Consider the following 25,650-nt stretch of genomic DNA (forward strand, 5'->3'; position numbering starts at 1 on the left):
CTAGAAGAATCATAACTAGAACAATCATAATTAGAACAATCATAACTAGAACAATCAAAACTAGAAGAATCATAACTAGAAGAATCAAAACTAGAAGAATCATAACTAGAAGAATCATAACTAAAAGAATCAAAACTAGAACAATCATAACTAGAACAATCAAAACTAGAACAATCATAACTAGAAGAATCATAACTAGAAGAATCATAACTAGAAGAATCAAAACTAGAAGAATCATAACTAGAAGAATCAAAACTAGAAGAATCATAACTAGAAGAAACAAAACTAGAAGAATCATAACTAGAAGAATCAAAACTAGAAGAATCATAACTAGAAGAATCATAACTAGAAGAATCAAAACTAGAAGAATCAAAACTAGAACAATCATAACTAAAAGAATCATAACTAGAACAATCATAACTAGAACAATCATAACTAAAAGAATCATAACTAGAACAATCATAACTAAAACAATCATAACTGTCACTATAACAATCATAACTATAACTAAAACAATCATAACAATAACTATAACAATCATAACTATAACTATAACAATCATAACTATAACTATAACAATCATAACTTTAACTATGACAATCATAACAATAACTATAACAATCATAACTATAACTAAAACAATCATAACTGTCACTATAACAATCATAACTATAACTAAAACAATCATAACAATAACTATAACAATCATAACTATAACTATAACAATCATAACAATCATAACTATAACTATAACTATAACAATCATAACTATCATAACTATAACTATAATACTCATACTATAACTATAATAATCATAACTATAACAATCACAACTGTCACTATAACAATCATAACAATAACTATAACAATCATAACTTTAACTATGACAATCATAACAATAACTATAACAATCATAACTATAACTAAAACAATCATAACAATAACTATAACAATCATAACTATAACTATAACAATCATAACAATCATAACTATAACTATAACTATAACAATCATAACTATAACTATAATAATCATAACTATAACAATCACAACTGTCACTATAACAATCATAACAATCATAACTATAATTATAACATTCATAACTATAACTATAATAATCATAACTATAACAATCACAACTGTCACTATAACAATCATAACAATAACTATAACAATCATAACTTTAACTATGACAATCATAACAATAACTATAACAATCATAACTATAACTAAAACAATCATAACAATAACTATAACAATCATAACAATCATAACTATAACTATATCATAACTATAACTATAACTATAATAATCATAACTATAACAATCACAACTGTCACTATAACAATCATAACTTTAACTATAACAATTATAACAATTAATATAACAATCATAATTGTCATTACAACAATCATAACAATCATAACTATAACTATAACAGTCATAACTATAACTATAGCATCTTCACACAATGTGCGAAAGGGTCTTTTCTATACTTTCTATACTATAATATAACTATAAAATAATGATAACTGTAACAGTAACAGCTATAACTAATAACTAATAACTAATGATAACTGTAATAACATCAATAACTAATGATAACTGTAACAATAATATCAATAACTAATGATAATTGTTATAACAACTATAACTAATAACTATAAAATAACATCAATAACTAATGATAACTGTAATAACAATACAATAAATATGTTAAGATAACAATAACAAGTCACCTTTATTTATATAGCACTTTTTACAATGCAGATTGTATCAAAGCAGCTTTACATTGATAACTGGTACATAATTTGGCTGCACAGCAGCTCTTAAAGAATAGTGTCAATGCAGGCAGATCAAAGCACTGTTGAATAAATGTCAGGAATACTATTGAATATCAAATGTCAAGTCAAATGTCAAGTGTCCCCAACTAAGCAAGCCAAAGGCGACAGCGGCAAGGAACCCAAACTCCATCAGGTGACATCAGGTGGCAAACAAGTGGCAAATAGGTGTTAAAATGGAGAAAAAAACCTTGGGAGAAACCAGGCTTAGTCGGGGGGCCAGTTCTCCTCTGGTGAACAGTGCTTTGTTACGATTCAGGTTGCTATCATAAATCTGATAGGATCGCAACATTCAAAGTATTTATTTCAGTTCCATCCAGTTGAGGATCGTATTCATCACGCCGGTATGGACGGTTTGTTGATAACATAACTATAACTGATCATAACTATAACTATAACTGATGATAACTGTAATTATAACAATAACTAATGTTAACTATATTAGCGTACTCACTAGCGCGTGATATCGTTGTGTTTATTATAAGCGCTGCCGTTTTCATCTCTTGGATCACAGGATGGATTCTGATTGGCTGTCAATGTTTTATCATTCATCAGCTGGAAAAGATCGTTCTGAAAGTGATTCCAGCGATATCGTTCCTCTGTGCCGTCACAGTTGTTGTGTGGTTACAGTTATCGCTATAGTTACGGTTCAGCTGCACATTTACAGTCACTGAGCGTCTCACCATAATCACTTCCGGAATAACACCTGTCACAATATCCAGGGCTTTACGCATGTCCTCAACTCCACGATCATGCTTTATTTTACAGGATGGTGAAGAGGGAAACACTGACGAGAGAGAACTACATGATATAACCACCTGCAGCCGCTGTTAAAGGGACAGTTGAAGCAAACATACACTGCGAGAGAAGTGTGTGTGTGTGTGTGTGTGTGAAACTCTGATGAGAGCAGCAGCTTTATCACAGATTATCACAGATTACTGCGAGTGTGTCAGGTGTGCCATCTTTATGTGATCAAACGCCTAAAACGACAGTCGGATCTGAACGCCGCAGCAGATGGACCCGAGAGAAAAAACGCTTCATAAACACAAAGAATAATGAAATGATGATGAACGCGTTCACAGGCTGAAAGAGGTCGACGGCAGGTGTGTGTGTGTGTGTGTGTGTCTCACCTCGTGTGTTTTCAGCCAAACTCTCACTCCTCCATCTCAGAAACCACATGATGCTGTAGCGCTCTCATTCCCTACTGAACACACACACACACATATATATATATATATATATATATATATATATATATATATATATATATATATATATATATATATATATATATATATAAGCATTATTGGAACATATATGTGATACAGTCTCCATATGTGGTATATTGAGTCATTGTGTGTGTGTGTGTGTGTGTGTGTGTGTGTGTGTGTGTGTGTGTGTACCTGTGGACACAGTCGGTCTGCAGTTTCTCTCTCTGTTCTTGTGTGTGTGTGTGTGTGTTTGTCCTCTGGAGCTGCTGATCTTCAGCGTCCTGGTTTTCAGAGCGTCTGCAGGGAGAGAAAAGACCTTCATCTTCAGACTGAACTCAAAACACACACATTCAGATTCACTGAGAATGAAGTTCATTTTCATAAATTTTCCCTTTTAAAAAGTTTGTTTTTTAATCAAAGTTTATCTGTTCAAACAACACTCAATCACATTTCTGATCCACATGGACAAAAATATGTGCAACAAAGTCACAAATAATCTGACTATATAAAAACAGCATTAAATATTTAGTTTAAAACAATGCAGTTACAACCCTAAAACCACGATCGAAATGAATAAAAAGCTGAAGTAGACTCATGGTCAAATATTAAAAACGGACCTCCTATGTAAACATCACTGCAGCCTTCAATAAAACCAGCAAACTGGTTGAATTTATTAAACAAATTCAAGAGGGAAACGCACAAATACAATCACAGTGATCCATCTAAAAACGGACAGAGATCTGAGATAACTATCAGCCTTAAATCACACAAATCTGACCCACACTAATTATATGCAAATGAGCTTCCAGCACAGAGAACGTTCATGATGCACGTTTCATATTTTACTAAATTTGCGCTAATTATTGCTATTAATTATTAAAGAGGACCTATAATGCCCCTTTCTCAAGATGTAATATCAGTCTCTGGTGTTTCCAGAATGTGTCTGTGAAGTTTCAGCTCAAAACAGATCATTTATTATAGCTTGTCAAATTTGCCCCTATTTGGGTGTGAGCAAAAACACGCCGTTTTTGTGTGTCCCTTTAAATGCAAATGAGCTGCCGCTTTCCAGAAGAGGGCGGAGCTTTAACAGCTCAACAACAACAAAGCTGGAGAATCTCACGCAGCCAAAATGACGAAAGTGTTCAGCCTTACATTGTTCAAACCGGAGTCGACACTGATGGAGAGACTCAGGAAGAAGTTACAACTTTTAGACGTTTCTGAATGGTTAGTGGATAAATTGATGTAGTTGCTGTGGAGTTGATTCAACTCATCCACTAGCATGTGCCGTCATGTTCATCTTTTGTGTTGAATTGACCCTCGTTTGTGAAGCAGTCCGGCGTAAAATGACGGCATGTCAACAACACTCTACTACAACAACTCTTCCTCTTCTCTAAAGCAGCCCAACATGGCCCCGCCCCCTTTGTTGCGTGTTCTCGGGGGCGGGGTTTATGCTAATTTTAGGGTTTGTGATGTCACTAACCCAGGAAGAAGGGTTAGTGCCGTTACCAGCCGTTTAAACAGTGATTTCTGTAAAAGAAAATATCTCTCATTGCATTGAACTTTGAGCGTCGTAATTTTGCAGATGTTGTTTATGATCAAACAGCAACATTACACACTAATTAAAGTTAAAAAGTAATACTTACATAAGTTTACTTATAAGTGTACTTTAAGTTTTCACCTTTTAAAGTGAAGCTGATATTTAATAAATTAAAAACTGTAAGACTCAAATCTTGCATAAATTAAATGTGCATATTTTTGAGCATTTATAGTAATCCTGAAACAGAAGAAAACAAACTTCAAACGTTTGGAACAACAAATTGACAAAAACACTGCATGTGACCAGCATACAATGCACAATACGAACACAAATCTCTGTCAGATTTAAACTGGCCGTGTGTGTTTGTGCACATGAACTCAAACACCAGACCCGTCTGCATCCAGAGAGACTAGCAGCATGAGGACGGATGGTGTGTTTGTTTGTGTCGGCGTCTCAGGTGTCTGGAGTGGCGCTCTCGGAGCGTCTGGCAGGTATAAACAGGTGTGAATGTGTCGGTGTGGAGTGTGAGCTCAGGGCGTCCAGCCGGAGGCGCTGTGGCTCCCACACCGACAACAATTAAACACTCTTCGTCTAATTACAGGAGACAGTATTCCGGTGTCGTCAGTCACATTCTCCCATTGAGGATTATGAGCTGTTCAATAGGACTGACAAAGAGAAGTTTCTCAACAAAACTGGAGCCCTGTGCACAACATCATTTGCTTTTGTTCCTCTTTTGTATGTGAGTTCGGATAAATGCGTGAATGTAATTGGATGTCTGTTTGGTGCAGTCTCAGTGAAAATGAATAATTGTACTGATCTGAAATAGCATCGGTTGAGGGAACTGGTATCTGATGACTCGGGTTCGACACTGGATCAGTGAGTGTTAACCAAGAGGATGATGAGGAGGCGGTCAGACATCAGCTTGAGCCAATTACAGCTGGATGACTGACGAGCTGCTGTAATCTCTAATTACTTCAATCAATTTAAGAGCAGCGCCACTCATCTGAGGAGCTATTAAGAGAAGGCAGAGAGTGTGAGACGCTAAAGTGGGTTATTCAGAGCGAGTGTGTGTGTGTGTGTGTAGGCAGTCATATGTAGGTTGGAGGATCCGGAGTTTGTGGGGTACAACAGAGACCAGAGGCGAGAGTTCTGCCCATTTGGGTCGGCCCAGTTTCTTAAAGTGGGACTGTGCTGCACTACCTGAGCTCTCCTCTGAGAGACACGCGTGTGGGAGAGACGTGCAGGACGCAACCGTGTGAAACATTTCTGCATGCAACATATGAACTGCAAGCGTTTCATTGTTTCATCAGTGATGGATTGTTTTTGGACTCTCTGAAAAGTATGAAATGATCTGCTGTCTTTCAAAAGTGTTCCACAGAGGAAACACTATTAGAAGAAAAGGTTCTATAGGGAACCTCAAAGGGTTCTGTCAGGTGCTTCATACACAGAACCTTTTAGGGGTTCCACATGACAGACGTTCCACACGATATACGTTCCAAATGACAGATGTTCCACAGAGGAAACACTCTATTAGAAGAAAAGGTTCTATAGGGAACCATAAATGGTTCTGTCAGGTGCTTCATATATGGAAACTTTTATGGGTTTCACATGACAGACGTTCCAAATTACAGACGTTCCACATGTCAGCTCCACACTATATACGTTCCAAATGACACATCAGATGTTCCACAAAGGAAACACTCTTAGGAGAAAAGGTTCTATAGGGAACCATAAAGGGTTCTGTCAGGTGCTTCATATATGGAAACTTTTATGGGTTTCACATGACAGACGTTCCAAATTACAGACGTTCCACACATCAGATGTTCCACAAAGGAAACACTCTTAGAAGAAAAGGTTCTATAGGGAACCATAAAGGGTTCTGTCAGGTGCTTCATATATAGAACTTTTTAAGGGTTTCAGATGACAGACATTCCAAATGTCAGACGTTCCACAAAGGAAACATTCTTAGAAGAAAATGTTCTATAGGGAACCATAAAGGGTTCTGTCAGGCGCTTCATATATGGAAACTTTTATGGGTTTCACATGACAGACGTTCCAAATTACAGGGTTCCACAAATGAAACACTATTAGAAGAAAAGGTTCTATAGGGAACCATAAAGGGTTCTGTCAGGTGCTTCATATATGGAAACTTTTATGGGTTTCACATGACAGACGTTCCAAATTACAGGCATTCCACAAATGAAACACTATTAGAAGAAAAGGTTCTATAGGGAACCATAAAGGGTTCTGTCAGGTGCTTCATATATGGAAACTTTTATGGGTTTCACATGACAGACGTTCCAAATTACAGGCGTTCCACAAATGAAACACTATTAGAAGAAAAGGTTCTATAGGGAACCATAAAGGGTTCTGTCAGGTGCTTCATATATGGAAACTTTTATGGGTTTCACATGACAGACGTTCCAAATTACAGGCATTCCACAAATGAAACACTATTAGAAGAAAAGGTTCTATAGGGAACCATAAATGGTTCTGTCAGGTGCTTCATATATAGAACTTTTTAGGGGTTTCAGATGACAGACGTTCCAAATTACAGATGTTCCACATGTCAGACGCTCCACACTATATACGTTCCAAATGACAGACGTTCCAAATTACAGACATTCCACAAATGAAACACTATTAGAAGAAAAGGTTCTATAGGGAACCATAAAGGGTTCTGTCAGGTGCTTCATATATGGAAACTTTTATGGGTTTCACATGACAGACGTTCCAAATTACAGACGTTCCACACATCAGATGTTCCACAAAGGAAACACTCTTAGAAGAAAAGGTTCTATAGGGAACCATAAATGGTTCTGTCAGGTGCTTCATATATGGAAACTTTTATGGGTTTCACATGACAGACGTTCCAAATTACAGGCATTCCACAAAGGAAACACTCTTAGAAGAAAAGGTTCTATAGGGAACCATAAAGGGTTCTGTCAGGTGCTTCATATAATAGAACCTTTTAAGGGTTTCAGATGACAGACGATCCAAATTACAGACGTTCCACACAACAGGCGTTCCATGACAGACGTTCCACACATCAGACTTTCCACAAAGTAAACACTCTTAGAAGAAAAGGTTCTATAGGGAACCATAAAGGGTTCTGTCAGGTGCTTCATTAAAAGAACCTTTTAGGGGTTTCAGATGACAGACGATCCAAATTACAGACGTTCCACACAACAGGCGTTCCAAATGACAGATGTTCCACACATCAGACTTTCCACAAAGTAAACACTCTTAGAAGAAAAGGTTCTATAGGGAACCATAAAGGGTTCTGTCAGGTTCTTCATATATAGAACCTTTTAGGAGTTTCAGATGACAGACGTTCCAAATTACAGACGTTCCACATGTCAGACGCTCCACACTATATACGTTCCAAATACATACTTTATCACTAGAAAAATGTGAAATAATCTGTTAAGCATGAAAAGGCATTGCTCCTTATATTGAACCTTTTTGGCATAAAGGGTTCTGTCAAATTGAGTCTAGAACCCTAGAGTTCTATATAGAACCTGCTGAACCTTTTTTTCTAAGAGGAAGTGTCATGAACAATTGGGGTTGACCAAAAATACAGATTAGAACAGTGAAAATATTATTAAAACTGTTTTCTATATATAGTAAAGTGTAATTTATTCCTGTGATCAAAGCTGAATTTTCAGCATCATTACTCCAGTCTTCAGTGTCACATGATCCTTCAGAAATCATTCTGATATGCTGATTTGCTTCTTTATGATTATTATCAGTGCTGAAAACAGTTGTCCTGCTTCATAGTTTTGTGGATTTCAGATTCTATATCTTCGTTCATTTGTAACGTTACATTAAAAGGCACTTCAGTCTTGATCAACCACAGGCTTGTCATCGTTCTTTCCCTTTATCCTGCATTTCTAACTTCATTTTACTTCTTTAACATCATCCCTTCTAGATTTCTGTCAGCTATTCTCTCATCTTTGTTTTCTGTCCTAGTTTATGTCCCTCTTAGATAAAAAGGCTATAAATAAACGGTTCTATGTAGAACTCTGGGGTTCTTGACTCAATTTTAATGAACACGTCATTATGCCAAAAAGCTTCTATATATATAAGGAGAAGTGTCTTAAAGAACTGCAAAAGTTCATTTCAACTTTTTCTAATTAATTTAAACAAAATATTCAATTAAAACAAAATGCTGCCTTAAAATGAAGCATAATCAAATTGATAAAATATCATTACTAAATGTCACAGATCTGAACTCAAACGTTTATACACACCTAAGGTTGGTTTCTTTTTAAATAAGCATGAAACATTTTTATTTATTTTATGCAAAATATATATTTTACAAAATAAGGTATGATGATTACTAAAATATGCGATAGGACTGTTAACAGGCTATATTATATTAGACTGAAAAAACAACAAGTTGAAACAGATTACATTATTTTTTTATGAGGGAAAAACATATGATTTACTGATCATATTCTATTTCAGAGTGTACAAACCCCTGAAGAGAGACAGACAGACGGGCTGAGAGTGAATATGAATGAATCCTGCAGTATGAGCTCAACCTAACAGCAAATGTGCTACAAAAACACCAAAACCTAAAGCTGTAGATTTAGAGAAGTGTCTAGAACACACACACACACACACACTCACCGAACAGTCTGCGCGCTCACGTCCTCCGGCGGATCCGGCGTCCCGTTCACATTCACCTCAGCTGAAACGGCTTCACTCCGCATTTAGTCCAATTGTAAAAGAGCAGAAAGAGGCGCGTGTGTTTGCTCATCTGGAAAAGCGTCGCAGTCCAGACTCATGAATGAAGCGAGTCTCCTCAGGAGAAACACAAGAGAAGAGCTGCATCCAAAGGTCTCGTGCAGCCTGATCAACGCCGCCTCAGAGGCGGCTGATGATGATGATGATGATGGTGAAGATGGAGGGGTGAAGCGCGGCTCCACACACACACTCACACACACACACACGGGAGCAATGCAACTTTACGTGCTCTCTCCCTCTCTCTATTAATGAACAGATTAATTACTCACACACACACACACACACACACTGATGACGATGAGCGCTGGCGCGTGAATAACCGCGTAATACCAGAAAGAGCAGCAGATCAATGAATGAAAGACAGGTAAAGATGAAGAAATGATGGTTTATGCAGGATTATGAAGGACTGCACACACACACACACACACACACAGGTGAGAGACCAGTAGAATGAAGAGAGGGAGAGAGAGAGAGAGGTGAGTGTATTATGATCTACAGTATAATGTGTGTTTCTGATGACACACACACACACAGCTGACTGAGGTAACACACACTTCTCTCTCTCTTTACGTCACATACTGCATGTGTGTGTTCATGTGTGCAAACACACACACACACACACACACACACACACACTACAGTGAACACAAATCAACCTACCTAGAAGCAAACACACCAGCCGCGGGGTGATGAGGAAGAGGAGGAGGAGGAGAAAAAGAAGAAGGTAAGAACACACACACAGTCCCTCCGAAAACTCACAAACCAAAGAAATTATAGATGAGATAGATGGAGAAATAGACGAGCAGGCAGATGACGGACAGAGCGAGCAAATGAAAAGAAAAAGCACCTCCCACGATCACGATGAGGAAGAAGAAGAACAAAAAACGAAAGAAAAAAGCGAATACTCCGGCCGCCTCCGTGATGCTGCTCTTTTGGAGGGTGTGTGTGTCCCTCCTCCCGACGCCTCGCAAAAACACCTGCTCGCAGCACACACACACACACACGCACGCGCCCGCGCGCGCTCACATGCTGCTGTATGTCAGGACACACACGCGCTGCATCTGTATGACTGCGCCAAACACACACACACACGCGCGAACGCAGCGCGCGCACGCACTCGATCGCTGCCGGTAAGAGAGCAGACACCGGCAGATCTACCGCGCGCTCTCGCGCTCTCTCTCTCTCTCTCATGCACAGCGTCAGTACATCAGTGTTCACTGAGAGAGAGATGAGACCTAGTGTGTCTCCCTCTGCTGGCACACCAGTGTAACATCACACACACACACACACACTCCAGCTCCTTTTGCAGCAGGAAAGTAGCCTAAGCTGTTTTTCTGTGAATCTCCCGATCATTACACGCTATAGGTGAAAAGAATAATAAAGTGAAGTAAACTTTAAAACTGTCTGCGCTAGAAAGAAGTATTGGTAACACTTTAGAATAATGGTCATTAGTTAACATTAGTTAACTACATTAGTTAACATGAACTAATAATGAACTGCACTTATACAGCATTTATTTATCTCTGTTAATGTTAATTTCAACATTTACTAATACATTATTAAAATCTTGTTAACATTAGTTAATGCACCGTGAACTAACATGAACAGCTGTATAAACAAATACAGTAACAAATGAACTGCTCATGGTTAGTTCATTAATTTTATTATACATTAACTAATGTTAACTAATGACCATTATTCTAAAGTGTTACCCAAGTATTTTTATGAGTTTATGGTAGTTTTTGTAACTGAAGCTGATGAAGCCTCGCGCATGTAAGTTCATGTTAAAATTTAAAAAAAAAAAGAAAGAAAAGAAAATATTTTGTAAGTGTAAGTGGATGTTAGCTCAGTGTCACTGTGACACTCTAAAAATAAAAAAGTGTCACACTTCAGAGCACCATTGGGTCATTATATATATATATATATATATATATATATATATATATATATATATATATATATATATAAACACTAACTTTATCAATTCTTTCTTATGCCTGGGGTATGAATTAACAATTTTATTCTTTTTTTTTTTTAATTTACAAAAGTTGTAATTTATTGAACCATTTTTGAGACAAAATTTGGCTCAAAAATGTAAAAAATCTAATAACAAAGCAATTTTTATAACAAAAGGTCCATGTAAAACAAATAACTTTTTAACCATTTGCTGCATTTTAAATGATGACAATAATATTAATTTTCGTCATGTGTGACAGAACTCAGGGACACGGAGTATGAAGAGTGCAAGTACTATTCATCATGCATTTTTATGTCTATTAATGTGACTATTTCATTGGGACGCCACGACACATTTTTTTTATTTTATTTTTTTACTCCAAAATACAAATTCAAGTAGGGAACAGCAACATGTATATGATGACAAGTAATTAAATCTCCATTTGTGTGTCTGTGCATATAGACCTGTGCTTAGATAGGTTCATGTGTACAAAATAAACAACAGCATGTTAGTATAATAAACAAAAGCACAATCTTCAAGAGGGGGTTACAAGGAAATTAAAATTAAATGATATAAAAATAAAGCATCTACAAAATCTTAGAAGGAAAGAGACTCATGCAAGACTTTATACAATTCACCAAGGGATTGATTATCTTTGGATAAATATTTTATGGATGCTAAATACTTTTTACATTCATTTTTAAAACAAGTTAAAGATGATTTACTGTTATTCCATTTGCATTTATGTATATGAAATTTACCCATAGTAATGATAACATTTAACATCAATGATATCTTTTTTGAGGGATCATCTACATAAATTAAAACCTGAAATAGATTTGGTGAAGGAATTTCAGTACCAACATTTAACCATCTATAAAGATCCTGCCAGAACTGCAATGAGACTGGACAAGAAAAAATAAATGTTCAATGGTTTCAGGCTCTTCTGAGCAGAATCCACACAAATCTACTTCAAAACGGAAAGTTTCAGCAGCAGGATAAACATTATTGATGATTCTAAACTGAATATCCTTTATTTTAGGCATAATTGGCCGTTTAAGATAATAACAGTACTTGTTTCTAAACGTTTCGTTATCAAAAGTTTTAACTTTTGCTGGTGTGTTGAAATCATAGAATAATTTTAAATTTCAGTGCATTCCCTATTACTTTGCTATTATCCCCAATGTACACTTCTCCAGTCTTCAACTCGGGCAAACACATCTGAATATGTAAGGGTGTTTTGTATTAGCTGTTTCAGTGAGAGAGGGATTGCTCTACACACACTACTGAATTCTCTAAAACAACATTTCTCTATAAATGAATTATATTGAATAAACTGCTTCATCTATCAAATCAACCACATATAAAACTCTTTTCTCGTACCACTCTTGTTTGAATAATGTCTTATTTATTGTGATGGTCCTATTATTCCACAGGTGTGAAGTTGTGTGTAAATATCATTTTCCAGTATTGCAATATCTGCTTGTGGAAATTTGAAAGCTTAATAGGCAATTTAGAAATCTCAAAATCACATTTCATCAACGCCATGATACGATTGTGTGTGTTTGCCTGAAGAAGTTCAGTACTGACATTGCCAAGCCTTAGTTAATTAATACTGCATAAAATAGTGAGATATAAGCAATGTGTTTGGTAAGGTATTTTCCAGATATTGAATGTCTATAAACGCCTCTTTGTTGCTCTTGTTCGGGCCTCCATTGAAAAGCATACTTTTTGCATATGACTCTCCTGATAAAGCTCTATGACAGTCAAAAACGGTGGGTTTGCTAAAAATAAACTATCTTCAACACACATCAGTGTGGTTATGCATTACAAAAGATCCATTTCACCATCATTCACTCATGTCATGCCTTGAGCATCTTCTGTGGAGGATGCTGAATGATGTGAATGAAATGATATTCCTCAGCGTTGGCCTGATCTTCACAACATCTTCAAGACACGCGTGAAGACGAGCATGTGATCCTTCACAATCCACGCGCTAAAGAGTTAAGCAAATATATATTGAGTTAAACTAGAAGAAGCGAGGAACAGGCCTTCCTCATGACTCCACATTTAATGGGTTAGTTCACACAAAACTGAAAATTCTGTCATCATTTACTCTCCCTCAAGTTGTTCCACACCCTTCTGCTGAACACAAAAGAAGATATGACGAGTTTGGAACAACTTGACGGTGAGTAAATGATTTTTGGGTGAACTATCCCTTTAATTCACTTTTTAAATTCTGTTCAAAGCACACAACAGGTAAGTAAGTCACAGATTAGAGCTCATGTTGTCACACTGCTGAGAGCCGAAGTAAAACCACACACAAAGACTCATTTGTTGCTCTCTGATGTAAAGGAGATATGTATGCAAAAGTATTTTGCGCTTGCATGAATGCAAACATCATAAGCATGTAAATATTCTCCGTTTCTTTGGAACAACCTGAACTCATTTCTGCATTCTCCATCTTCACTAGACATTTACTCTGGATATTTACACCAAACAGAGCAGATGGCAAGTCACAGAGACAACCATCAATCATAGAGTTTATCAGAGCTACGGGAGAGATCCAAGACTAGTCAAACACACCTCAACCAACTAACCTATCAACAAATCACTGGGAAACGACACTGAAAGCACGACTTTAGATACACTGTAAATTCTAACATGTTCAGTTTACTTAAAAAAAGTTTGGAAACCGATTGCCTTATTTTTGCAACGCAAACTTAAAGGGAAAACTGAAGTTAAGTTAATAATCTATTAAAAGTAAAGAAATCTAACTCTTCCCATGTAAATTAAGTTAGTTTAATGTCAATTCTAGTTAACATACTCTAGAATATTTACTAATCTTACTTAAGATTTAATAGTAAGATTATACGAGAAATTCCATTTAACTAACAGTGTTATATTGTGTTCTGCAAACATCTTAAATACTATTATTCTCAACATGGCTTTAATCTGCCATTTTATGCTACGTAGACTTAAAAAAACTTTGCAATCGGTTTCCACATTTTCTTCAAGTAAAGTGAAAGAAGAATAGTATGTTGTACTGACAAAAGCTTTGTTAGTATAGTTCACTTACACGAGAGTACTACTAACTAAAAGAAGAACTGTAGAGAGTACTTAATTCACTTTAAATAAAATGTTATTGTCACCATTGTTGTGGTTTGCATGCTGAATATTGAGATCTGTGGTCAGCTGTAAGCTACTGTTAAAGATACTCAATTAAAAATTTAACAAGATGTTGATAACAGTGTTAGCACAAACATTTTAAAACATTACTACTGAATGTGAAAATTAAACATTTAACTTAGCAACATCCAGTTAGAAATCAGGACTGGGTTTCCCAAAAGCATCGTAAGCCTAAGTTGATCATAGCTCCTTTAGTTTCAATGGAGCTACGATCAACTTAAGCTTACAATGCTTTTGGGAAACGCTGCCCAGATCATCTCTTAAAAATGATCTTTTTTATTACTTCTCTTCCTTTGAAACCACAAACAATGATTTCTTGATGCATGGCTGCATCAAAATGGAGAGAATTATAAAATCTTTAACAAAGTTCCAAGTGCCCAACCAAAGGGAACATGAATCACCATCATGGTAAGTAAAAAAAAAAAAAAAAAAAAAACTTTTTAGGAAAATCAACATCAAACTAATTGATCTTAACTTGGGTTTTCTGAATAAACAAGACATTAATAGACAGCAAGAATAGCTTTTACTTTCATTTCACCGAAGTAGATCCACTCTGCAAACATAACGTTGAATCCTCAGTCCGTGTGATTCTGCACTGTGTGGAGGGATGCCTTGAATTTTTTTTGTAATTTTACTCAAATTACATTAGTTATGGGAACTATCTGATCTAAAATGTCAGCAACAATTACAAATTTGTAGTAAAGTCAACATTTTGGTTAAAATCAAGTAAACATACTAGTGTTTTTATAGTAAGGAATACTATTTGAATTTACAGTGTACCTATATCTGACCATAGGATGGCATAATCACGGATGATAAAGACATTTAAAATACATAATCATGAGCTCTATTATATATTCTTGAACAGTACACTCCTCTCTGGCTAACTGGAAAACACACAATCACTTCCTTTTACACACGGCTAAACTGACTAAAGTGCGGTAGATCTGCCGGTGTCTGCTCTCTTACTGACAGTCTTTGACAAATACATGAGAACGTATTACCTGAGGGCAAATAAATGATGACAGAAGGATGATTTTTGGCTGAACAATGGTGAATAATTAAGTGATTGAGTGTCTGTAAGCTATGGGTGTATTCTGTATGCTGCATGTGCCTCACAAATGCAAAGATTGTACTCCACGTGTGTGCACAAAGTTTGCAAGAATACATGACTCTGATCTGACTAAATCAGAAATACCTGCAAATCAATTTAAGGGCTCCTATAAACCACTTTCGCAATATTACTGTCACGATCACTGTCTGTTCCTGTCAGTTCCCGGACTACACTTCCCACAATCCTCTCTGCCAGTCACATGTACACTCCACACCAATCACCTGTTGCCACATACTGCCTAGCACACTACACTGATCACCACACCCAGCTGCAGCTCATTACCAGGACTATAAAGGACTTTCACACACACCACCTCACCGCGAAGTCTTGTTAACATTCCCGTTGCATTTCTGAGCTTTATTTATCCTGTCTACCTGTCTGTTGCCGTTACTGCCTGTTACCTATTATTGACCCGTCGCTGCCTGTCCTGACCCCTGCCTTGTCTAACGTCCTGTGAGTGATATCTGCCTGTCCTGACCATTGCCTGTTTCCTGACTACGACTCTGCCTGTTCCTTGCTGTTCCTGTTTGCCCCTGTTCGACCCAGCCTGTACGACCATGCTCACTGTAAATTAAAGCTTGCACATGGATCTCTGCCTCAGTCCCGTCTTGTTACAATTACGTCTTTATACTACAGCTGTTCCAGGCATCTTGATGCATTACAGTTCCACATCATAATGCCAAATGATTTCAGAAATCTCAAAAGGTCCTTAGAGCCTAGAACAGCAAAAGAACCAAAACCAACAAAGAAATTGATCAAGTAAATATAAATAATAAAATAAATATAAAATACTGGATAAAAATGACAAACTGTTTTCATGTTTTATTATCTATGGGATGAATACTGATAAAACCTGATAAATGTCTTCAAATACAACATCCGAACAATGTCTTGAGGTGTGGTGACCGAGGAATAACTGACGATGGGCCGCTGAATTACGCTTCAAGTTGTGGCTGCATTACAACCTCGGATGTGCATTATTTTTCTAGTAATTCAATGGCCCATCACCAATCCTAAACCTAGCAAACCTAGGATTATAATCGGAGTGTGGAGAACACTGACTAGTGTACTGCATCACCTGTTGAGAACTCTCTGTCTGCAACACAAAAACAGGAACAAACAGATTTACTGTTAACCCTCTGGAGTCTGAGGCTGATTTGGGGCCTGGAGAAGTTTTGGCATGCCCTGACATTTGTGCTTTTTTCAGTTGTTCATAAACATATTAATGACACAAGTGTCATTACACTGTATTCAGCACAAACTAGGCTACCATAATATGTGAGGAACATGTATGTACATGTTTGTGTTTTTGAAGGAATAATGTTTATGCATGGTTATTGAAAAAACAAAAAACTTAAGTTACTGAAATAAGGCCAAAAAAAGTATATTAAATCTGTGTTTACAATACTTTAGGGTATTGGTGGTTGTAGAGTAGAGTTTTTGCTTCAAAATTATGTAAAAATTATCCTTCCTACTTGTTCATATAAAACAATATATTGATTTAGGTTTTGTAAGACACTTTTTGTCACCTGAGAAGACAAAAGAATTGCATAAAAGGCCTCTAATGAGCTGCATAATAATGAGGCCTTTCAGTCAGGTAGGCTGTGAAAAAAACCTTCTGTGATGTCTCAAGCTCATCATGGTATATGAAACATACAGAAAAATATTATTACAATATAAAATAACGGTTTTATATTATACTTTAAAATATAATGTATTTCTGTGATGCAAAGAGTCTGAATATAGGCTTTTAGTTTAAAAGCATGCACATTTGGAGAAATATTGGATTCTCATATGCTTATGTCAATTTTCTATACAGAGGAGTTATATTTATTTAATATTCATTGTCATCACTATGAGCGCTGGTGTTTTCAATTCATACTTGCAGTCAGAGGGCGCTCTCTGTGCATTTTTAGTCCACAAATTATTCTAAAGAAGAAGAGGCTATTCCATGAATGGTGTTTTCAATTCATACTCGCAGCCGAAGGGCGCTAAAGAAACAAAAACTCATCTAAAATTCATCTATAGAAGAAAAGTAAACAGGAAATAACTGCATGTCTTCCAGAGGTCGCTAACCATGCTTTTTCATCCAGATAAACACTTTTCAAGACAATAAATACACGATTGAGACGATGAATGCATGTATTGCCTCTGAATTTGCGTCTGAATAGCGCTGGCTCCGTGGGCGTGGCCGCATTAGCGGATAATGAGCTGAATCACAGACTTCTGACATGGCTCTCTTTTCATACAGATTACATAAACACAGAATCTTTGTTTTCGGTTTGACTTACACGATTTAAAACCTGACATTTCAACGTTTTTTTAGACATAAGTCTGATTTTTTTGTGATTAGTATTCACTAAGTTACAGTTCATTTTCTGAGAACTATCAGATTGGACTTCGTTCAGAGGGAGACGAGAGATCACGCATCATGTTAGTTTTCTTTATTTTACAAAAAGCACAACATTTTGTTTTTACTCTGAGTGTACACAAATAAAAGAAGATATTCTACAGTTTCAATTGATATATTTACTTATGTCTCTATGACAAAAAATGACGGAGTATTTTAAGTCTGTTTTGCTGCAATGTGAAAAAATCCTGCAAAACGCGCCGACGCGTTTTCAGACCTCAGGGAGTTAAATGCTGTAAATATACTGCAAGTACTTACTAAAGTTAAAGCTAACATTAATGAATTTTTACTAAAGTTAAAATTAACATTAATAAAGTGTGTGAACTCACACGTATGATGTCAGACACTGTAATTTGCTCTGGCCCTCTTCCTGTTCGTCGGAGTGATGAGATAGTTAGCAGATTATCATCACTCAATGGCTGGCTGTCTAAGTGGTGTCTGCAGAATAATATAGGTTTCATAGACAATTGGAAAAGTTTTTGGGGCAGACCTGACCTGTTTAAAAGAGATGGTATTCATCCGTCCCGGGATGGTGCTGCTCTTCTCTCTAGTAATATGGCACATTGTCTTAGAGCTGAAATATGACAAACTCATCACATTGAGACTGTCTGTTTCCTGAATTAGTAAATACAAAAAACTTATGCCACCAGGACACCATACAGACTTTATCAAAGAATTATCGGAGTTAGTACTAGCTGCAGATAAAGTCCTTGTTGTTGGTGATTTTAATATCCATGTAGATAATAAAAAAGACTCATTGGGATTGGCATTTACAGACATTCTAAACTCTATTGGTGTTAGACAACACGTATCGGGACCCACTCATTGTCGTAATCATACTTTAGATCTAATATTGTCACATGGAATCGATATTGATGCCGTTGAAATTCTGCAGCAGAGTGACGACATCTCAGATCATTATCTAGTCTTGTGTATACTACATTTGGTCAAAGAGGCTAAACTGCCTCCCTGCCATAAATATGGTAGAACCATCACTTCTACCACTAAAGATCGCTTTATAAATAATCTTCCTGATCAGTTTCATCGCCTTAGCATACCAGACAGCTTAGAAGACCTCGATGTTGCAACAGAAACTATTGCCTCTGTCTTTTCCAGCACATTAGATTCAGTTGCTCCTTTGCGCTTAAAGAAGATAAGGAAAATAGTCCAATGCTGTGATACAGAGCTGCCAGAAAAATGGAGCACAGCTGGAAGAAAACAAAACTAGAGGTTATTTGCATTTTGTGGAAAGAAAGTGTTATTGCATACTGAAAGGCCTTAAAAACTAATAGATCTGCTTATTTTTCATCCCTATTAAAAGAGAACACAACAATCACCCTGTCTTCGCACCCTGACGAAACAAACCAGTTCACAAAATTAATAGAATGCATGACTAGTAATTTCCTACTACTTAATTCTGAAAAAACAGGTTTATTAGACCAAAAACCTCCACACATAATAACATAAAATACTGTCTAACTCCTGATGGCTGCTGTCAAGTGTTTGTCTACACCTACACACAACGCAGTAACTAAATGGGAATGTAAGCAAAACGTTCAGCTGGATTGAATATGGAATGCGGGTCAAACAGACCCAATGGCTTTGAGACCATGTGACACATGACACATTTATGTGAAAGTCAAGGGTTTGGAACAGCATAAGGACAAGTAAACGGATAATTTGTGGGTGAACTGACAACAGCACAGAACTAGCGTTCAATAGTCAATAACTTTAACTTCTTTTGAATTGAAATGATCAAGATCTTTAAAAAAAAAGTGTTGCTGACAGGTCGTGCCAAAATGAATGCACACGATGATTGATTATAACAGTATAATGAAGTGCGGGACGGGTCTGTGATGGATCAATCACCTCTACTGGCTCCGCCCCTCATTTACATACTTCACCGAGTCGCAGACGCTCAGGGAAAAATCAGTGACGTATCGTCGCTGTGACGCTTTAGGATCAGATCAACACAACAAACACAGAGTGTATCCTTTTATTATAGATGTACACATCACAAACATCTCACAAAGCTGTTTAAAGAGTCTCAGCACACAGATTACACACTAAATATCACCAATAAAACATTGAAAACCTGAGAGAATGAAAAGTTTCTGTCACACTGAACTACAAAGACATGTAAATAAAGAACAAAACATTGATGATCCCCACACACAGACCCTGATATTTCTATATTGTAATTTTAGTGAATAAAAACATCCACCTTGAGCTCATGGTTCACACATCTTTTTGCTGTGAAATCTTTACTGTTTTTATCAAGTAAACATAAGAATAACTTTGATGTTGCTAGTGATATTTTTTTAAAGATTTTGTCTAAAATGTTCAATAAACTGTCCTGTTTCAAAACATTAGGTTTATTTCAGAAGGCTTTACAGGTTAAAGTAGGCACTCAGTCCTCATAGTTGTAGCAGATGAAGTTGAGCTCGCGTGTTGGAGGAAGGCTGATCCAGCTCTGATCTCCCGCCGTCTGCATGGCTCCGACTCTCCGCTCGCGGCTGCAGTCTTTTGGACCATTGCCATCGCCCGTCGCCCAGTTCTGATAACACACCACATCGCCGAGAAGCCACAGCCACATGTTCATGGCGCAGAAGTGATGCAAACCCAGCCACACGGCCGGCGTCAAGGCGTTTCTGGCCACGTTCATCACGCGCTGCTCGATCTGCTCGCTGAGAACCGACACCAGATCCACATGATGCTGTCTGCAGTATCTCATGGCTTCAGCCCAGCTCAAGTTCTGCTTGATGAGGGTGAACTGATCTGGAAGAGGCATTGACACAGATTACACCATCTGAATCAATTCACAAGCTTGCAATTAAATTCTTTTCTTAATTTGATATCAATTCATTTGGATGTACTATATCTTTCAACATTCCTTCTGATGTTCATTCATGTTTATTTGCTGCTGTAACTAGTAGTAAAGAGGAAAAACTGAAAGCTGAGACTTTGTTTCATATCAAAACTCACAAAGGTTATTGTGATTATTGGATGGCAGGAGCTACAAATATTGTTTAGTGAAAGTTTGTTCGAGCATCAACTGTAAACAGCATCTTAAAGATCGATTCTTGGGATTTAAGAATCTATTTCACTTCATCAAAGTTGATATTTTTAACTGAGCCCTAAAAATAACGTTCTCTCTGAGGAAAGCGGGACGTGGTTTAAAGGCCGCTGCAGATGGAGAATGAGTGCGGGAGTTGATGGTTAAGGGAAACGCCTCTCGTTAATTAAATCTAACAGGTGCTCTCATTTTGCAGTGAGTCAGGATAAAAACAGGGCTTTGAGAGAGGGGAGAAGGCTGCCTGGGGAGTGTTCTTCTGTGCCCAGAAGAAAGACTGTTGGTTCGAAACAGTTTTTTGTTTGAGTGATTGCTGAATTGCTTATGTTTATAAAGAAGTGTGTTGATAAAAGGACAAATTCTGTGCAACAGAATTTGTCCTATTATCAACACACTTCTTTACAAACATAACCCTGCCTTCCACATTTCCAGACCAGAGAGACAAAAGTTTGTCACACTCTCAATTTTCACATCTAAGACTGAAGCATGGACTCACCGTCATACTCACAGACGAATGGAAAAGATGAATTACAAGGCCAGTCCTCCCACTGTCCCCTTCTCTGCCCACTGTTCATCATCACTGTGGCGTCTTCAAGGAGTCCGTTGGGTTCACTGGGCACCCAGTTTCTAAACGATGAGGGACTCTTATCGGACCATTCCCATGGGTCTCTGAACAGACCGATCCAGGCTGAATTCACTCCGTTGGTGTTCATGACCTGCTGAATCAGCTGATTCTCGTTCTGGTTCCTCACACTGGTCAGATCTGCGTGAATCGCTCTGCAGAAGCTCTGAGCGGATCTCCAGCTCATCGTCTGCAGCACAGGGATGAACCCTTTACTAGAGTCTGCATGTGAAGAGAAAATCAACACATTGTGGTGTAATGAAAAAATCCCCAATGTGGTGTTCTGGGTCAACATTGACCCTCCTTTTAAATTGCTCATAAATCTTTTCTTTTGCTATATTATCACCAAATATTGGCTTCAATCTTTTTGTCAACTTCTTTTCTAACTGACTGATCGTAGGCCTCATCTGAGTTTATGCACCTCAGTGTTTGTGTGAAAAAAGTTAATTCAAGCTAATTTGACTCAAAAAACTGAGGTACATCAGCTCAGGTTGACAAAAAGATTGCTAGGCCTTCAATGAAAGAGAAAAGAAAGAGGCCTCAACCTGTGCTAATCGAAAGAAAAAAACAAGAAAACATAAAGACCGCATCGTAGTTAATAGAGAAACTATGGAAGCTTGTTTCCACCACAGTGTAAAAATTGTTAATTGTGACATTTTATCTTACAATTTTCAGTTTATATCTCACAAATCTGAGTAAAAAGAAAGAAAAGAAAAAAACGCAACTACCTTTTTTATTCTGTGGTGAATACAGAATTGCAAGAAAATAGGTAAAAATCAAAACATCAAACTTTCCTCCAGTAACGTTAATAGAGCAAAGTTAACTGGTCTTTTGTAATGTTCTCAAAATATTAGCACAAAAACATTATTTATACATCATTCATGGAACGTTTCAGTTCATCTAACATTTTTTCAATTTTACTACTTGTTTCAGAACGTTCAGAGAACATTTAAAAGTAACGTTCCCATAATGTTTGAAGAATGAATGTTTCCTTAACGTTTGTATAACCAAGAAAAGGTTTTTAAACATTTAAAAAACTGGACATCAGAGAACATTCAGAAATAATATTTTGACATAACAGCAGTTCTGATAAAAATAGCCAACTCACTGTCAAAAAAATAATGTTTTACCAGTATGGCTTTCCAATACTGTCAGAATAATTTCTGTTGAATGGGAATCTCTCACCGTTGTAGCAGATGAAAACCCGTTGTGTCGTGCAGTCATCGATACGCCACAGTCCGTCCTGGTTCATGTAAGCACAGTTCAGGCTGCTGATGGTCTGATTCGGCGCCCAGTTGCGATACAGTGAATCACGTTTGGTGTAGAAGGCGGGATCGCCCAGAGACCACCTCCATTCACTGCTGGGGCTCTTCATCAGCCCGATCCAGAAGCCCCAATCACTACTTCCACTCGTGACCCTCAGCAGCTCGGTCACGTCTGCGCTGTTGCTGACGGTCGCCAGATCGATGTAGTTCTGACGGCAGTATAGCTGAGCTTTGGTGCAGTTCACGGACCTCTGCACGAACACATACTGACGGCGAGCCGACGAGCTGAAGACGGCTGTGAAGAGTAAACCCTCATTTCAGTGTCTGTTCCAGACCACTTTTATCTTTGACATCAACACTCACTACCGTTCAGAAGCTTGAGGTCACATGAAACTGATACAAGGACCCATTAAATTCACAATATTCACAATATTACAGAAGGTTCTCTTTCAAATAAATGTTGTTCTTTTGAACTTTCTATTCATCAAAGAATCCTAAAAAATAAAATGTATGAAGGTTTCCACAAAAATATGAACTGTTTTCAACACTGATAATAATCATAAATGTTTCTTGAGCAGCAAATCATCATATCAGAATGATTTCTGAAGGATCATGTGACACTGAAGACTGGAGTAATGATGCTTAAAATTCAACTTTGATCACAGGAATAAATTACACTTATATTTATATATACACTTACACTATATATTCACAAAGAAAACAACTGGAATAATATTTCACATTTACTGTATTTCTGACTGAATAAATGCAGCCTTGGTGGGCAGAAGAGATTCTTTCACAAATCTCACTGACCTCAAACTTTCTAAGTGTACTGATAAAGAAACACACTGTACCTGAGAGCAGAAGCGTGATGAACACAGCGTCCAAGTCCATTTCTGAGGAGTTTGTGTCAGTCTGGATCTCTGTCACATCTCTTTCTCTTTCTCCCTCTATCGCTCCACCCATCAAACAGCATCCAATCACACATGAGACTGGCTTTATTCACTGCCTCCTCTAGCTCTTATTTTATTCACTGTTTTATTCATTATGACAGACGTCAAGACTAGATTAAACCATCTGGACCTGATGGGATATTAAACAAAATGATCAAACAAACCAGCACTAGATTCCAATCAGACGTAATGAAATGATTCAATGCCATTGTGAGTAGGGCCGGGTGATATGGCCTAAAAAATTGATCACAAAAAAACTGTTCACATCATTTGATATCGATAATTATCACAATAAATGTCAAATCTTTATATCTACAGTAAATACATGAGACGAATCAAAATTTGAAGTTCTTTTTGGAAAACTGGGACGCCATGTCATCCGGACTAAAGAGGACAAGGACAACCCAAGTTGTTATCAGCGCTCAGTTCAGAAGCCTGCATCTCTGATGGTATGGGGTTGCATGAGTGCGTGTGGCATGGGCAGCTTACACATCTGGAAAGGCACCATCAATGCTGAAAGGTATATCCAAGTTCTAGAACAACATATGCTCCCATCCAGACGTCGTCTCTTTCAGGAAAGACCTTGCATTTTCCAACATGACAATGCCAGACCACATACTGCATCAATTACAACATCATGGCTGCGTAGAAGAAGGATCCGGGTACTGAAATGGCCAGCCTGCAGTCCAGATCTTTCACCCATAGAAAACATTTGGCACATCATAAAGAGGAAGATGCGACAAAGAAGACCTAAGACAGTTGAGCAACTAGAAGCCTGTATTAGACAAGAATGGGACAACATTCCTATTCCTAAACTTGAGCAACTTGTCTCCTCAGTCCCCAGACGTTTGCAGACTGTTATAAAAAGAAGAGGGGATGCCACACAGTGGTAAACATGGCCTTGTCCCACCTTTTTTGAGATGTGTTGATGCCGTGAATTTTAAAATCAACTGATTTTTCCCTTAAAATGATACATTTTCTCAGTTTAAACATTTGATATGTCATCTATGTTGTATTCTGAATAAAATATTGGAATTTGAAACTTCCACATCATTGCATTCCTTTTTTATTCAAAATTTGTACAGTGTCCCAACTTTTTTGGAATCGGTTTGTAGTTTTTCGACCTTAAAATAATGTCTCTAAAATGATTTCAGTGGTGGAACAACTCTTAACCAGACTAATTATACTGCCGCTTATACCTGAGCAGCCTCCTAGCAGCTACAACCACACTCTGAAAGTTTCGTGTTAAAATACAAACATTGTACTTATCAATTCTGGAGTAACAATGAATAAAACTATGTAAAGATATTTGTAGAACAGTGTGACATGGGCTTCTTTACCTGGTTCAGTTCACATGCAATGGTGTCAATACAGGCAGATCAAAAACATTGTTGAATATCAAGTGTCCCCAACTAAGCAAGCCAGAGGTGACAGCAGCAAGGAACTCATCCGGTGACAAAAATGGAGGAAAAAACCTTGGGAGAAACCAGGCTCAGTCACGTGATTGGGATGAGATTGATCTGCATCAGTGTAGATGATGGCTGTTATCAGTCCTTGAATCCAGATGAATCAGAGACATAACCGACACTCACAACTATGGCTGGGCAATAAAAAGTTAATGGTCATTATCACAATATAATTTTCCTCGATAAAACAATATAATGTTTGTGCACCAAAAGTGGAATGAAACAGCGCTACTCATTTGAAAGGCGTGCCACAAGGACCG

The 25,650-nt window shown here is 37.3% G+C and overlaps 4 protein-coding genes across 9 annotated transcripts in view; 1 reads left to right on the forward strand and 3 right to left on the reverse strand.

Annotated features, from left to right (window-relative positions):
- Window positions 1-10,568, reverse strand: part of LOC125246143 (glutamate receptor ionotropic, NMDA 2B) — a 42,604-nt gene extending 32,036 nt beyond the window's left edge. Inside the window, exons 1-4 of one of the 4 annotated variants that reach the window (XM_048157020.1) lie at window positions 10,002-10,568; window positions 9,225-9,395; window positions 3,245-3,349; window positions 2,972-3,045 (exon numbers count right to left, since the gene is read on the reverse strand). The gene's annotated coding sequence lies outside the window, so the exon portion shown is untranslated. Of the gene's footprint in view, window positions 1-2,971; window positions 3,046-3,244; window positions 3,350-9,224 lie in introns of all 4 variants that reach the window. The other 3 variants (XM_048157016.1, XM_048157026.1, XM_048157008.1) reach the window with 3 other exon arrangements.
- The window catches only part of LOC125247003, a 537,225-nt gene that overhangs the window by 411,405 nt on the left and 100,170 nt on the right, over window positions 1-25,650 (reverse strand). The window lies entirely within an intron of this gene.
- LOC125247564 (CXADR-like membrane protein) overlaps window positions 1-25,650 on the forward strand; it is an 824,350-nt gene that overhangs the window by 294,528 nt on the left and 504,172 nt on the right. The gene's annotated exons all lie outside the window — the stretch shown is intronic.
- LOC125247172 (macrophage mannose receptor 1-like) lies at window positions 19,994-24,303 on the reverse strand. Its single transcript, XM_048158385.1, has 4 exons — window positions 23,826-24,303; window positions 22,892-23,266; window positions 21,581-21,928; window positions 19,994-20,789 (listed from the first exon to the last, which is right to left on the reverse strand). The coding sequence occupies exons 1-4, from the start codon at window positions 23,935-23,937 to the stop codon at window positions 20,422-20,424; spliced, it is 1,203 nt and encodes a 400-aa protein (XP_048014342.1). The 5' UTR covers window positions 23,938-24,303; the 3' UTR covers window positions 19,994-20,421.

Source organism: Megalobrama amblycephala, linkage group LG1 (genome assembly GCF_018812025.1).
Source record: "Megalobrama amblycephala isolate DHTTF-2021 linkage group LG1, ASM1881202v1, whole genome shotgun sequence".
NCBI classification, from domain to species: domain Eukaryota; kingdom Metazoa; phylum Chordata; class Actinopteri; order Cypriniformes; family Xenocyprididae; genus Megalobrama; species Megalobrama amblycephala.